The sequence below is a fragment of the Neoarius graeffei genome, chromosome 6 (assembly GCF_027579695.1).
Source record: "Neoarius graeffei isolate fNeoGra1 chromosome 6, fNeoGra1.pri, whole genome shotgun sequence".
NCBI classification, from domain to species: Eukaryota; Metazoa; Chordata; class Actinopteri; order Siluriformes; family Ariidae; genus Neoarius; species Neoarius graeffei.
Window position 1 is genome coordinate 30,335,736 of NC_083574.1, and position 14,285 is coordinate 30,350,020.

At 41.1% G+C, this 14,285-nt stretch overlaps 1 protein-coding gene across 1 annotated transcript in view; it reads left to right on the forward strand.

Moving 5' to 3' along the window:
• The window catches only part of pid1 (phosphotyrosine interaction domain containing 1), a 73,819-nt gene that overhangs the window by 38,779 nt on the left and 20,755 nt on the right, over nt 1-14,285 (forward strand). The window contains exon 2 of the mRNA XM_060923559.1: nt 13,565-13,711. Coding sequence (XP_060779542.1) covers nt 13,565-13,711 — 147 coding nt within the window. The remainder of the gene's footprint in view (nt 1-13,564; nt 13,712-14,285) is intronic.

A 14,285-nucleotide genomic window follows, 5' to 3' on the forward strand; every position in this document is an offset into this window, starting at 1 on the left:
CCTTGGTTTTGGTGGTGTTCAGGTGCAGCTGATTGGTCCGACACCATCCCACAAAGTCCTCCACCAGACCCCTATACTCCTCTTCCTGACCCTCCTTGATACAACCAACAATTGCAGTGTCGTCTGAAAACTTCTGCATGTGGCATATCGCAGAGTTGTAGCTGAAATCAGTTGTGTACAGAGTGAAGAGCACCGGGGAGAGCACCGTTCCTTGTGGCGCTCCTATGCTGCTGACCACCGTCTCAGATGTAAGGCCTCCCAGTCTAACAAACTGGGGCCGCTCAGTGAGGTAGTCTGTGATCCAGGTTACCAGGCCAGGCTCCACTCCCATCTGCACCAGTTTATCTCTCGGCAGCAGTGGTTGGATGGTGTTGAAAGCACTGGAGAAGTCAAAAAACATGATTCTCACAGCACATCCACCCTTGTCCAAGTGAGAGTGCACCCTGTGAAGAAGATACAGAATAGCATCCTCCACTCCTACGTTCTCTTGGTAGGCAAACTGCAGAGGATCCAGGATGTGCCAGAAGCCAACATAAAACCATGCATGCAGGGCATTATCAGACAAAAAAGGGTTAATGATCCAAAAGTGGAGTCTGGTCTATTAACACAAGAACTTATTGCCATGTTTTTGTACAGCAAACAAGCAAGTTATTAAAATCAAGAAGTACACTCAAAAGAAGTGGATATAGAAACCACTCAGTGGGATAGATCTGTACATGCTAGTAAAGAAGGATTTTTCCTATGAAAGAAAAATTTACTAGCTAAATTTTACATTAGGATGATAATAATAATAATAATAATAATAATAATTTCAATTTATATAGCGCCTTTCACAAACCCAAGGACGCTTTACAAAAGAATTATCACCAAAAAAAAAAAACTAGGAAGAATAGTGTGAGGTAAAGAGAAAAGTTTTCAAGCTGGCTTTGAAGGAAGAGAGAGTGGAACAGTCACGAAGTGATTGTGGTAACGAGTTCCAAAGTTTAGGAGCAGCAACACTAAATGATCTGCCACCCATAGATGTCAGTTTAAAACATGGAACAGTCAGAAGTCCACAGACAGAAGATCTGAGGGAGCGGGAGGGACAGTACAAATGAATTAGCTCACAGAGATAGGAAGGAGCAAAACCATGAAGAGCTGTATAGGTTAAAAGCAGGATTTTGTATTTGATCTGAGAGATAACTGGCAACCAGTGCAGTTGCTGTAAAACAGGAGTGATGTGAACAGTGCGCTTGGTGAGTGTGAGGACTCTTGCTGCTGGGTTTTGGATGTACTGCAGGCGATTGAGCAATGTGGCAGGGAGACCATAAAAGAGAGAATTGCAATAATCAAGACGAGAAAAAATAAATGCATTGACCAACATATTGGCATCAGTTTCCAAGAGAAAAGGGCGGAGATGTGCAATATTGCGGAGGTGAAAGAAAGCATTCTTAGTAATTAGTTTAAGATGGGGTTCAAACGTAAGGGTGGAGTCAAAGATAACTCCAAGGTTTTTTATAACTTGGGAAGGATGAATAGACACACCATCAACATCAATAGTAAAACTGGAGAAATTCTGAACCTGTCTTTTGGTACCTACTAATAGAACCTCCGTTTTGCCAGCATTAAGTTTAAAGAGATCAATTATTTGTATCGGTACATGCACGACCCCACCAGCTCTGCTGATCAACTTATCATGTTTAAATAAAGTCATTCATTCATTCATTCATTCATTCATTATGAGTTGGAAAATTATCCATCCACTGAGTTCGCAGACATATCAAACTACTGGTGCTGCAGACATTGTTCTACACAGACAAACCGATGAAAACCTGGGAGAGCATGGAGGCATATAATATTTTATATGTGGCTGTGTTCTTATGCAGCCATTGCTTAAGGTCAGTGATGCAAGTCCTTAGCAGCTGAACAGAGGCTATGGAAGGGGTGATAGTGATGTAGATTTGAATATCATCAGCATAACAATGAAAGTTAAGGCCATAGTTACAAATAATCTGGCCTATAGGAGAAACATATAAAAAGAAGGGGACCAAGGACAGAACCCTGAGGCACACCTTGAGCAACAGTAGCAGTGGATGATTTATGAACACCAATAGAAATAAACTGTTGCCTGTTTGCTAGATATGACTGAAACCAGGATAAAGCTAAGCCAGTAATACCAAAAGAAGATAGTCTGGAAATGAGTCTCTCATGATGTATGGTGTCAAAGGCAGCTGTGAGGTCCAAGAGAACAAGGACATTGAGATGACCAGCATCAGTTGAGAGCAGGAGGTCATTAACAACTCTTAAGAGAGCAGATTCAGTGCTATGCATATTGCGAAAGCCTGACTGAAAGGGTTCATAGAGATCATTATGAGCAAGGAAAGTATGAAGTTGAGAGGCTACAACTCTCTCCATTACTTTAGCTAAGAAAGGGAGATTTGAAATGGGTCTGTAATTGGACAGTGAAAGAGAATCTAGACCAGGTTTCTTTAGTATTGGTGTAACTGAAGCAATTTTGAGGGAGATGGGAACAGTGCCTAAAGCAAAACACTCTTTAATCAAATGAGCAATATAAGGGGAGATAGCAGATACACAAGAGTTAAGAAGTGTTGCCCAAATGAGGATGGGTTCCCTTTTGAGTCTGGTTCCTCTCGAGGTTTCTTCCTCATGTCGTCTGAGGGAGTTTTTCCTTGCCACTGTCGCCACAGGCTTGCTCATTGGGGATAGATTAGGGATAAAATTAGCTCATGTTTTAAGTCGTTCAAATTCTGTAAAGCTGCTTTGCGACATTGTTTATTGTTAAAAGCGCTATACAAATAAACTTGATTTGATTTGATTTGGTTTGAAGTGCAGTGGGTGCAGGGTCCGACAGACATGAGGAGGAGGAGGAGGACTTAGACATAATTTCTGATACTTTAGAAGAATCAACAGGAGAGAAAACAGAGAGACAGCAGTCAGCTTTATGAGAAAGAGCTACTAGCGGGACAGAAGAATGAATTTCAGAATGAAAGTGTTGGTAAATACTGACAATTTTATCCTTGGAAAAAAAAAAATCCAAAAAAGCCTGACACTGAGCAGGAGAACTAGGAATGGTTGAGGGAGGCTGAAGAAGTTTATTATCCTATTGTAGCCAAAACTAATTACAAAGACAATAGTTATGCATATTATTAATTAATTTAATGTGAAGATATTTAACAGATAATCAACAGATTTTAAGTTTTTTTTTAAGATTGTGTTTATTTTTAGTCTTTTGTATTTGTAATTATTTGTATCGGTACATGCACGACCCCACCAGCTCTGCTGATCAACTTATCATGTTTAAATAAATTCATTCATTCATTCATTATGAGTTGGAAAATTATCCATCCACTGAGTTCGCAGACATATCAAACTACTGGTGCTGCAGACATTGTTCTACACAGACAAACCGATGAAAACCTGGGAGAGCATGGAGGCGTACAATATTTTATATGTGGCTGTGTTAAAGATCTGGGTATCAAAACACTACAAAATAAATCCTATATCGTTTATGCCTGGGCAAGGAGGAATTTCTGGGCTTTGTACATGTCTTTGCGATGGTTGCTAGGACACTACAAGTTTTAGTATCGGGTGTAAACAAACCACAGCTGTTTGATTCTCAATCCTCTATGTTCTTCTCTTCCAGCAGTCATCACAGATCCATATAATTTACCCACAAACGTATTTATTTATTCTACCCACTGCGCGTGCACACTCTGTGTGTGTGTGCATGTGTGTGTGTGTGCGCGTGCGCGCAAGCACGGGCTAAATGCAAAGGAGGAATGTGACAAACATAAAGGCTTGTTCTTAATTTACCCACAAATGTATTTATTCCACTTGAAAGGTGTACGTCAAACCAGCTACCAGATTTGGGACACTATGACATCCTGAACTATTTAGTATTTTGCTTCAAACTTGAAAAAAATTTGTGGCCCACTAGATGGCGCTTCTGGTTGAGAAACACTCAGTGCGTTTACATGCACATAGAGAAAATCGAATTTCTGCCGTTGCTCGACTGAAATCGAAGTTCTAAATGCCATGGAAACACCTTAGCTAGGCTGAAATCGAACCGAACTTGATTTCTCGTAATCGAGCTACACGACCTAGATTATGCGATTTTAGCCGAGCTACTTAGTGCATGTATATCCTATCGAGCTACGTAGTCGAGCTACTTACTTCAGCACTGTCCCTTCCGGAAGTGACGAGTGACGAGACCACAAGCGGGAAACACAACAGCCTCGGTCGGCATGACAACGAATCATGACAACAGCATGAATCTTTTCTTTTTGTGGCATTGTTTGCACTGTTAAAATTTAGCTCACTTACTGTATCACCAAATACATCTGTACAGCTGTTGCATAGCTGTGAATTGTGTACATAAACAAGTCATTGTATTTGTGTGTATGTGTGTGTGTGTATATATATATATATATATATATATATATATATATATATATGTCCAACATCTGAAGAATGTCAATAAAAACAAAACAATTGAACTTTGTGTGTTTATTAAGACATAAGTTAAATTGTAAGCAAAAAAAAAAAGATTTTTTTGTAAGCAAAAAATGGACTTTAGAAAAATATACAATTGTGCAAAATAAGTTGTCTTACAAAACAGTGGTCTGCGCAGGACAGTTTGTAGCCATACAGTCTGTTAGAGCAAGCCTAACAGCTTGAGCATGGAACTTGTGAACACGGAACTGCCAGTGTTGCCAGATTGGGCAGTTTTAAGTGCATTTTGGCGGATTTGAACATGTTTTGGGCTGGAAAACGTCAGCAGTATCTGGCAACACTGCTGATAACTTTGTTTATACTCTTGAATAGCTCTTCTTCATGACGACAACCGGAAGTGTACCAACACGATGGGGCGTGTAGCGCCACCTCTGGCTCGGGTGCACAATGTACCTCACACAATAGCTCGATTTCCTTGTGTGCATGTAGGATTGGATTTCTCTGGCACCCCTGCTGGGACCCTTAGCTCGATTACCGACAGTAGCTCGATTTGGATGTGCATGTAAACGCACTGACTGATTTACATGACGTTTTTTTTTTCAGGGAAGGCCTTGCAAGAAAATGGGGAAACTGCTTTCTGCACATATTACAGCTTCATGGCGCCATGTTAAGAGTCCAGGTGCTAAACTGGCCTGCCTGCAGTCCAGACCTGTCTCCCATTGAAAGCATTTGGTGCATTATGAAGCGCAAAATATGACAAAGGAGACTATGACCTGTTGAGCAGCTGAAATCCTATATTGGGCAAGAATGGGACATTTCAATTTCAAAGCTATAGCAGTTGTTCTTCTCAGTTCCTAAACATTTACAGAGTGTTGGTAAAAGTATAGGTGGCAACACAGTAGCAAACATGCCCCTCTCCCACCTTTTTAAAATATATTGCTATCAAATTCAGCAAATATTTTTCTCAGTTTCAACATTTGATATTGTACTATTTTCAATGTGTGTGTGTGTGTATATATATATATATATATATATATTAGTGCTGTCAAGCGATTAAAATATTTAATCGCGATTAATGTCACGACTGTCATAGTTAACTCGCGATTAATCGCAATTTAATCGCACATTTTTGTCACATGAAAAACCATTGTAATTCTCTTATCAGCATAAAAAAGTGAATGGGCTTGCTCACCGTTCGAACTACGGGGGTACTCGGGGGATCCGAGATCCCCTGAAACAGACATGAGATCCCTTGAAAACATGATTTGGGAAATGTTGGGGGGTCTCTAAAATATTGGCAAAATGATGTTTATTGACATAGCAATCGTGTGTAACGGGAAGCATTTGCATATCCGGAGTGAGCGCACGATGGAAATCCGCGCTCTGAGACAAGCGCAAGCACCCCCCCCCCCCCAAGGGAAAAAAGGGACCCCCCGAAAATATCGGCATAGTTTGAACACTGGTTGTACCAATGTTTTTTTTTTTTTATTGCAGAGCATAACACGTCTTGTCACAGCCACTGCAAAGTAGGGCTGGAGCCGCTGATGGGAAAACGAAACCTAAGCCGAGCACCGTGGCTCTTCGGGGGAGGGCAGAGGACTCTGGCTGTGCGGGGCATGGCATCATGTCACAGAGCGTTAATCTCGCGATAAAAAAATTATCGCCGTTAAAATTGAGTCAAGTTAATGCGTTAATAACGCGACATTTTTGACAGCACTAATATATATATATATATATATATATATATATATATATATATATATAATAAATTTCATCTATTTGATTGAATATGCTGATACTTAGAACCACAGAGAGAAAGAGAGAGAGAGAGAGAGAGTGTATGTGTCTCTCTCTCTCTCTCTCTCTCACACACACACACACACACACACACACACAGAGTTCAAATCACAGCCTCACAGCCACTCACTTGCAAAACACCACTTTCACAATGTGGATCAGTGAATGTAGGTGCACATTCTGGGAATTTACTTTCCAGAAGGAAACTGTGAAACAAAACAATTTTTTTGCACTGACAATGTCTTTTTCTCTTCATATCTTTCTTTTGCTGTTTCTCTTTCTTATTTTCTGCTTTACTTGGATGGCTATTTTGTGTTTAATATTGCTGATCCAAGGAAACAATAAAAATAAACTATATAAACAAATTAACCCACATAGAATATAAAATGGCTAAATCAGTAAACATTGAATAACAGTAAATAATTAAACACTGTCATATTTGGGGAATGTGCAAATTTACAGATAAATTTGAAACACTTCCTGCTTGTTCTGGCTCCACCCGCTGACCATGCCTTCTAATTATAATTCCGGGGTAGTTTTATATTGTTGTGTTGTAGTCTCTCTCAGTGTGCTTATATTTCTGTTTTATTCTTCTTCTGCCTACTAGGGGTACACTAATATTACACTAATTACACTAAACTAGGGAAGTTTAGAGAAAACTACAAGTTTAGAGAAGACATACTACAGAAACCTTGAGTATCAGTTGACATTAAAAATCATCCAATATTTTTTCTTTTTTTAACTGAAAATACAAAAACATATACAGAGCTAGAAACATGATTTAAGCAAAACTGCATATTTATTTATTTATTTATTTATTTAAAGATGCTATATGTAAGAATTGGCCTGTTGAATTCATACTCCACACTCAGCACGGTTGGACTGCCTACAAATGAGGGGCAGTATATCACCAGAAAGTTGGGGTGTCCACCCCTATTGGAAGAAATTAGGAAATGCACTGTTCCTCCTCCCTTAGCTCCTTAGCTCAGTTTTTATCAAGACCATGGTAACATGAAAACAGCCACAGCAAGTTGTTCATCAGTTGTGCTCTAGGCTGCTACAGCTCATGACGCAGGTGATAAGCTTTTTTATAAATAATGCAACTAATCAAACTCACTGCTTATGACTCAGTAAAATAATCCCATAGCTGAATGTTTTTCAAAGTTTTGTATTTTGTTTGGTTTAAAAATTGGGCCAGAAAGAGGAGTGACACCTTTGTGAGTATGCACTCAGTCCAAAAACAAGATAGTTCACAATGTCCAGGTATGTGAATGTGCAGTCTGTAAACCAGTCTTTGGCTGTTTATTGTGCTTTGTTTGGCCAAATACTGTTGCTTGGCATTACAGTTCAGTTTCTCATGGTCAGGTCCTCTTTCTTTCTCTTTTCCCTTCTCCAAAAATACAACATACCCGACACAAAATGGCAATAACAAATCTACGTTTCAGTGTCTGGATTCCAGTCGTTTCTGTGAATTGCAGTGATTCATTTATTTCCCTTTTCTTTAGCTTTCAGCAGTCTGTAAAATATAACTCTCATTTCTTGTTGAATCTATATATACAGTCAGTCACACAGCAGTTCTTTCCCATTAGATGTTTTTTTTTGTGTGTATGTGCTTTCATGGGATTTGAGATGAACGCTAAGACTACCACTCAGAATGTTTCTGCCACTCAGTGGGTGTGACTGCAGTGACTTCTTTCTACAGTGATGTCACATGCATATCCTCTTCCTCATGCTTTCTTATTGAACTGAGGGCAGCTTGGATACTACAGTGACTCACTATAGCCTTCCATTCTTTCTTAGGGCTAGCTGAATAGCATGCTAACTTCAATGTAGATCTCTGAAACACAATACATAGATGTCTTTGACATAACATCAAAACTTATTTCTTCACATTCTGCTGATAATTTTTAATGTTTTAAACTAAAATTCTTACAAATTCTTACATATAGTGCTTTGAAACTCTTTCACACAAAACTCACTTACATGGAAAATTATATTTCTACAAGGGAAATATAATCAAGTATAAATTATAAAAATAGTAATATCAGTTCTAGCATTAACCCCCCCCCCCCCCCAATAATTTCTCTCTGTTTCCACTTCTAATAAACTTTCTCCAGAGTGGTAAAAAAAACAATTTGACCAGAATACCGGTGGGCAGTGACAAAAATATCACACTTGACAGTTTGATGATACAGGAAACATTACAGAATATGTATCACTAATTTAAAATTTAAAAATGATTTAAAATTAAAATAATATGTTTATATTTCACAGGAACACAGGAAATAAGGCTTGGTAATGTATACTGTTGTAGCGTAATACTTCACAATGAGCGTGCATCTAAACAGTCTTTATATAGGTGCACATATTGCTCCTTAATCATGTGCAGGTGTGCATCGTTAACAGCACGTTTGTGACTTAGACTCTTGGCTTGAGGGCGGCACGGTGGTGTAGTGGTTAGCGCTGTCGCCTCACAGCAAGAAGGTCCGGGTTCGAGCCCCGTGGCCGGCGAGGGCCTTTCTGTGCGGAGTTTGCATGTTCTCCCCGTGTCCGTGTGGGTTTCCTCCGGGTGCTCCGGTTTCCCCCACAGTCCAAAGACATGCAGGTTAGGTTACCTGGTGACTCTAAATTGACCGTAGGTGTGAATGTAAGTGTGAATGGTTGTCTGTGTCTGTGTCGGCCCTGTGATGACCTGGCGACTTGTCCAGGGTGTACCCCGCCTTTCGCCCATAGTCAGCTGGGATAGGCTCCAGCTTGCCTGCGACTGTAGAAGGATAAAAGTGGCTAGAGATGATGAGATGAGATGAGACTCTTGGCTTGAAATGGTCTCAGGCTCTGGAGATGACTTGGGCTTAGGACTGGACTCTGGCTCGAGTTCTGGAGATGACTCAAGCTCTGGAATGGGCTCGAGCTCTGGAGATGACTTGAGCTCTAGACTGGACTTGGACTCGAGCTCTGGAGATGACTCGAGCTCTGGACTGGACTCAGACTCAAACTCTGGACCTGATTTGGACTCTGGGCTGGAAGTATGCTCGAGCTTTGGACTTGACTTGGGCTCTGGACTGGACTTGGGCTCAAGCTCAGGAGATGACTCAGGCTCTGGGCTGGACTCAGGCTCTGTAAATGACTCAAGCTCTGGACTGGACTTGAGCTCTGGACTGGACTCAGACACTGGAGATGACTCAAGTTCTGGACTGGACTCAGATTCTGGACTGGACTCGGGCTTGAGCTCTGGACTCAAAATCTGGACTGAGCTCGAGTTCTGAACTGGACTTGGACTCTGGGCTGGAAGTGTGCTCGAGTTCTGGACTTGGCTTGGGCTCTGGACTGGACTCGAGCTCTGAGCAGGAAGTGAGCTTAGACTCTGGACTTGACTCAGACCCTGGACTTAACTCGGATTCAGGACTGGATGCTAGTTCAAACTTAGGACTTGACTTGGACTCTGGACTGGACTCTGGGTCGAACTCTGGACTTGACTTGGACTCTGAACTGGACTCAGGCATGGGTTCAAGCTCTGTCAGTACATTGCTTCGGTCCTGGTCAGGACTCGGCGCCAGGATGACAATGACGTCTTCATAGCCAGGTGGTGGTGGGATGACGATGATGTCTTCATAGCCAGGCAGTGGAAGGACAATGATGACATCTTCATAGCCAGCTGAGGCAGAGGTCACTTCGTCGTCCTCTGATACTGGTTCTGGAACAGGCTCAGGTTCAGGCATTGGCACTGGAGCTGACTCAGACTCTGGCGCTGGTACTGGTTCTGGAGTAGACACTGGCGCAGATTCTGATGCTGGCTCTGGCACTGGAGCTGACTCAGACTCTGGCACTGGTTCTGGAGTAGATGCTGGCACAGGCTCTGACACTGTCTCTGGCACTGGAGCTGACACTGGCACAGACGCTGGCACTAGCATTGACTCAGGCTTGGGTTTGGGCACTGGCTCTTGCTCTGGCTCTATTGTTGGCAGTGATTCTGGCTGGTGCTCTGGTTCAGATGCTGGCTCTGATGCAGGCTGAGGAACTGGTTCTGGTTCTGGCTCTGGTTCTAGCTCAGGTTCAGGTGCTGGCTCTGACTGTGGAACAAGCTGTGGGACTGGCTCTGGCACTACAGCCTCTAGGAGGGATTCTGGAACAGCAGCCTCCTCTACTGTTGCTGCAAAGGCCACTGGCGGGAGCTCTGGAGCAACAGCCTCTGCTGCTGCATCAGCCTCAGGCATGATAGCCCCATCCCAAAAAATTTCATGGGGGTCCTCTTCTTCTACTGATTCATAGATGAACGTAAGCATGTCTAGGAAAGTCTGTGAGTTCCGAAGGCACGGGTGCTCTACTCTGATGAGGTCAACGAGGTCATCCAGCTATCCAAGTGAGCATGAAGCTCACCCAGATTTATTCTGGTGGCTTGGGTTCTTCGAGGTCTGCATAGAACAGGTTACACTGCAGGTTGAATCCCCTGGGGTGATATATTCCATAATATGGTGTCGGGAGGTCCATTCCAACATGCTGCCGGAAATAAAAGGCTAGGGGTTGAGACAAGGGAACCCGGTAGACGCGTGGGATGGTGAACTGGATAACTTCCGCTACATCCATTGTGTTGGCAAAGTATTCTGTCAGGGATGAGGTAGGAGGCAGATGTAAGTGATGTTTATTGGCAATAGTGAAAACATACATGGGCAAACAGTCCAAATCGGCAGGCAAACTAATGAACTTGAAAACTAGCAAAAGGTTGGGCGAGGCACAAACAGGATATCATAGGTTGCGAGAAAACAGGAATGAGGAACAGGCACAGGAATCAGAAAACCAGGAAATCAGACACAGGAAATAAGGCTCGGTAATGCGTACTGTCGTAGCGTAATACGTTGCACTGAGCATGTGTCTAAACAGTCTTTATATCGGTGCACATATTGCTTCTTAATCATGTGCAGGTGTGCGTCATTAACAGCATGCGTGCGAGAGTCCACTCGACACGTGTGCAGCCCGGGGCACGCCTGAGAGTTTTTCAGGTGCATGCACCAAAGCGCACAGGACTGACAAAGATTATTAATGAAAACAACTGGATGCTTTGTTTTATAGTTTGTTTTTTCCAAATTTCTTTTTAAGCAGATGAAAAATATCGGCATATAGCCGGTAACAGTCAGTCTACAGTCCTATCTATCTATCTATCTATCTATCTATCTATCTATCTATCTATCTATCTATCTATCTATCTATCTATCTACAGTGGCATGCAAAAGTTTGGGCACCCTTACTGAAAATGTCTGTTACTGTGAATAGTTAAGTGAGCAGAAGATGAACTGATCACCAAAAGGCATAAAAGTAAAGATGACACATTTCTTTTCAGCATTTTCTGCAAGATTTGTGTATTATTTTTGTTTTGTACAATTGGAGAGTGAAAAAAGAAAAGGAACACCATGCAAAAGTTTGAGCACCCCAATACATTTGAGTTCTCAGGTAACTTTTACCAAGGTTCCAGACCTTAATTAGCTTATTGAGCTGTAGCTTGTTCAAATTCTTCATTAGGAAAGGCCAGATGATGCAGATTTCAAAGCTGTATAAATTTTCTGACTCCTCAAACTTGTCCCTAAAATCAACAGCCATGGGCTCCTCTAAGCCACTCCCTCACATTCTGAATAATAAAATAATTGATGCTCACTAAGCAGGAGAAGGCTACAAGAACGTAGCAAAGTGTTTTCAGGTAGCCGTTTCCTCAGATTGTAATGTTATTAAGAAATGGCAGTTAACAGAAACAGTGGAGATCAAGGTGAGGTCTGGAAGATGAAGAAAACTTTCTGAAAGAACTGCTTGTTGGATTGCTAGAAAGGCAAATAAAAACCCCTGCTTGACTGCAAAAGACCTTCAGAAAGATTTAGCAGACCCTGGAGTGGTGGTGCACTGTTCTACTATGCAGCGACACCTGAACAAATATGACCTTCATGGGAGAGTCATCAGAAGAAAACCTTTCCTACATCCTAGCCACAAAATTCAGTGTCTGAAGTTTGCAAATGAACATCTAAATAAGCCTGATGCATTTTGGAAACAAGTCCTGTGGACTGATGAAATCAAAATAGAACTTTTTGGCCACAATGTGCAAAGGTATGTTTGGAGAAAAAAGGGTGCCAAATTCCAGGAAAAGAACACCTCTCTAACTCTGAAGCATGGGTGTGGATCGATCATGCTTTGGGGTTGTGTTGCAGCTAGCGGCACAGGGCATATTTCATTGGTTGAGGGAAGCATGGATTCGAATAAATACCAGCAAATTCTGGAAGCAAACATCACAACATCTGTAAAAAAGTTGAAGTTAAAAAGAGGATGAGTCCTACAATAAGACAATGATCCAAAACACACCTCAAAATCTACAATGGAATACCTCAAGAGGCACAAGCTGAAGGTTTTGCCATGGCCCTCACAGTCCCCTGACCTAAACATCATTGAAAATCTGTGGATAGATCTCAAAAGAGCAGTGCATGCAAGACAGCCCAAGAAACATGTAGAACTGGAAGCCTTTTGCAAGGATGAATGCACGAAAATCCCCCAGGTAAGAACTGAAAGATTATTAGCTGGCTACAAAAAGTGTTTACAAGCTGTGATACTTGCCAAAGGGGGTGTTACTAGGTACTAACCATGCAGGGTGCCCAAACTTTTGCTTTGGGCCCTTTTCCTTTTTTGTCATTTAGTAAATGTAAAAGATAAAAATAAAAAGTTGTTTTTGCTTAAAATATTATGGGAATGAGTCATCTTTAACTTTATGCCTTTTGGAGATCATTTCATCTTCAACTTGCTTAACTGTTCACAGTAACAGCAATTTTGACCAGGGGTGCCCAAACTTTTGCATACCACTGTATCTATCTATCTGTCTGTCTGTCTGTCTGTCTGTCTGTCTGTCTATCTATCTATCTATCTATCTATCTATCTATCTATCTATCTATCTATCTATCTATCTATCTATCTATCTTTTTTTACCACAGTGGAAATCACAATCCACATTATCAGTGTTGTTATAGTGAGGGTTCCAAGCACCAAAGTCAACTCAGACCTGTCTATCAGTGGAAAAGTCAGGAATAGAAAACTCTATGACTCCAATATTATTTGAAGGCTCTACATAAAGAAAAAGTTTGAGAATCACTGCATTATACAAAGTTTCAGCTACAAGAAGCATTTATGACACAAATGAAAATGTTCTTGTAAACAGAGCTTTAGAAGCTCTGTGTCTCCTTTCTAAGCTATACATTTTAATCTAGTTAGCTATTGACAATTGCTGTTGATTAAAAAAAACAATGCTTTATTATGCTCTCTCTCTCTCTCTCTCTATTGTCTTTCTCAGCATTTCCAGAACATGTTGAAGTCAAAACTGAATGTTTTGACACTGCGTAAAGACTCATTACCGAGTGTCATCTTCCATGAACCAGAGGCCATCGAGCTCTGCTCTACAGCACACACCACTAAACCCCGCACACACACTGGCTATAAGGTATGACAGACACATACACACCACACAACATGTATAAGGTACAGAAACTAGTGAAATGACAAGTACTCGCTGGAATAGATTATTGTAATGTCTGGGATGATACTGTATATTGTTTTAGGGGTATGGCAATATAATGTGAAAGGAAACTCTAAAAATAATGATATATAATTACTATACCAGTATAAATCACAAAATGTTATTTCTACATACGTCTGTGGCTTCTAAGGCCCATGAACATCACCTCAGTGTGGATATTAGTTCTTATTTTTATCATAGGAGCCTAGCATTTAGCAGCATTAGCTAAAATAGCTCAAATATGTATGAATTAGTACTGATTCTGTAATCCAAAATCCTGAAACGGTTTCACTCTGTTATTTATGTACTTAATTCTGTAACTGCTTATTCTGGTCAGAATCCAGAACCTATCCTGGATCTTTAAAAATATTTTCTTTTAATCTCTATAGATTCTCCTAGATAGCAATGAAATCAGATGGAAGTAAAATTTGCTTGAGTCTTGTCTTTCAGATTTTTTTTCCCCCTGAGACAAAACCCCCGGTAATCCCTAGTAATCATA